This window comes from Lactuca virosa, chromosome 3 (genome assembly GCF_052849685.1).
Source record: "Lactuca virosa cultivar CGN04683 chromosome 3, Lactuca_virosa_CGN04683_v6, whole genome shotgun sequence".
Lineage (NCBI taxonomy): Eukaryota > Viridiplantae > Streptophyta > Magnoliopsida > Asterales > Asteraceae > Lactuca > Lactuca virosa.
Window position 1 is genome coordinate 275,670,715 of NC_136428.1, and position 2,387 is coordinate 275,673,101.

The 2,387-nt window shown below is 37.8% G+C and overlaps 1 protein-coding gene across 1 annotated transcript; it reads left to right on the forward strand.

The window, feature by feature from the left end:
* Positions 1-1,053: 1,053 nt before the first annotated feature.
* LOC145164607 (uncharacterized) lies at positions 1,054-1,842 on the forward strand. The gene has a single exon (XM_079083318.1). It carries the CDS (start codon positions 1,054-1,056, stop codon positions 1,840-1,842), a length of 789 nt encoding a protein of 262 aa, XP_078939444.1.
* Positions 1,843-2,387: the final 545 nt, after the last annotated feature.

Consider the following 2,387-nt stretch of genomic DNA (forward strand, 5'->3'; position numbering starts at 1 on the left):
CTGGGTCAAGATCACCGGAATTCCACTTCAATCTTGGGATGAGTCCAATTTCGAAGTAGTTTCCTGTATTTTTGGGAAGGTGTTGGTAAACACAAGTCCATTTTGGAATCGTAATGATGTTTCTTTATGGAAAACTTTGTATTCTAACTGATGTTAAGAAGAGGATAAATGAAGAGGTGAATGTTGCGTTTGACGGACTTGCTTGCAGAATTGGTATAATTAAAATTGACGATGATAGGACCCCATTCAATCCATTCTCACAGGAATTAAATAAGGATTCGACGAGTCTGAAGATTATATTGACGGAGTTTCGAACACTTGGATACAGGGTAATATGGACCTTGAAGATGGTGAGATCGATTCAAATGATAACGATCAAGTAGGAGGACGTCCGATAATTCCAATGGTCGTGAACTCTACAACATGTATTAGAATAGGTAAGACCATGCTCACTCATGCGGAAAACGAAGAGACGCAGTTTAGGAAGTCTCCATGCATTGATGGGGGTCATACGTCGTATTCCAAGGGCCCTAAAAGTGATGAGAATAATTGTGTAGGGTTTAATCTGATGGGGTCCATTCAGATGGGTTGGAAGGTGAACATGGTGGGTTTAGTGTTGGTCCAGACTCGCCTGGACCTAATTCTAGTCAGAAGTCCAATGGAGCACAAAGCAACCCAAATTTTGAGATAGGTTCTTTTTCCCTTAAACGTCGTCGTAGAAAAAAAAGTTGAATCAGTACTCATGACCAACGGTTGTCTCCAATTTCCAGATCCATTGACCTTAATCAATATGTTGGTTGTACTTCTGGTGAGAAAAAAAACAATGATCCCGTTGATTCTCCTACAAAAACTTCGTCTTTTTTCTTCATGTGAGTTAGAGCACACTATTGATGTCGGTATTCGAGTGGGGTTTCAAATTGACAGTGGAAATCAAGCTTTCTTAGAATTTTTCAATAGAGGAGGTGTTATCAGAAACTCCTCATGAATCTTCTTTCTATAAACATTAGGGGGATAAGTTAATCGCATAAAATCTATTGGCTCAAGAGATTGAAAATGGAGAATAAGGTTTCTTTATGTGGTCTTCAAGAATCGAGATTGGCTGTTCTTCTTTCTGATTTTGGAGAATGTTGGGGTAGCTATGATTGTGGGTTCGATTTTGTGGAATCTATTGGCAAATCCGGTGGTTTAGTTAGTTTCTGGGATAAAAGCCTTTTTAATGCTATCACAGTAGTCAAGTCTAGATTTTTCCTGGATGTTGTTGGTTATTGGAAAGGCATCATTGGGGAGACTATTTTTGTTAATGTCCATGCGCCGCAAGCACCAGTTGAGAAGAAAATTCTTTGGGGAAAACTTCTTAATCAAATGAACTTGAGGACCGGGAATTGGGTTATTTTCGGTGACTTTAATGTTGTCAGGAGACCGGAAGAAAGGCTTAATTCTTTTTTCTGCCCTAAAATTGCAGCTGCTTTCAACAAGTTTATCTGTGATGTTGGGCTTCTCGGTCTTAACATGGGAGGTAGACGTTTTACTTATTTCTGCGATGATGGTTGCAAATTAAGCAAGCTTGATCGTATTATTGTTTCTTCGAATTTCATGTTTGCTTTCCCTAACACTTCTATTAATGCCCTTCCTAGGGAATTTTTGGACCATTCCCCTGTCCTAATTTGCACTCATTACATGAACTTTGGTGCTCCCCCGTTTAGATTGTACAACTCTTGTTTATGTCGAGATGAATGTGACTCAGTTATAATGCAAGCTTGGAACAGTTTCAATGGTGGTGGAGCTCCGGACATATATCTCTCTGATAAGCTTCATTTTGCCAAAAATGCTATTAAACTTTAGAGGGTTGAATTTGAGAAGGAAAATTGGGATTTGCTTGAGCTTAAAAAAATGGTGAACGATTTGGATATGGAGGCTGAGAGGAGACTATTAACCTGGCTGGAGATAGCTAGATTAAAAGAAAGTAGAATCAGAATCATCGATATAGAGAAACTAAAAAAGGATGATTTAATTCCAAAATCAAAATCTAAATGGATAAGTGATGGAGATGAGAACTCTAGCTTTTTCCATAATTTGCTCAAGATAAAAAAAACAAGAGAACTTACATGAATGGGCTAATGATTAATGGCAATTGGGTCACCGATGTCAAATTCATTAAAAACGAAGTTTGTAATTTTTTTGGAGATAAATTTCGTGAGAGCCGATCTACCAGACCTTATTTCATCAATCAGAATTTTGCATTACCTTTTGATGAAGATATAATTTGTTTGGAAGGCCCATTTAAACTGGAAGAGATAAAAAATTCTATTTGGAACTGCGGGAACGAGAAAGTACTTGGACCAGATGGCTTTTCTTTTAAATTCTTAAAACATTATTGGTCTATTATG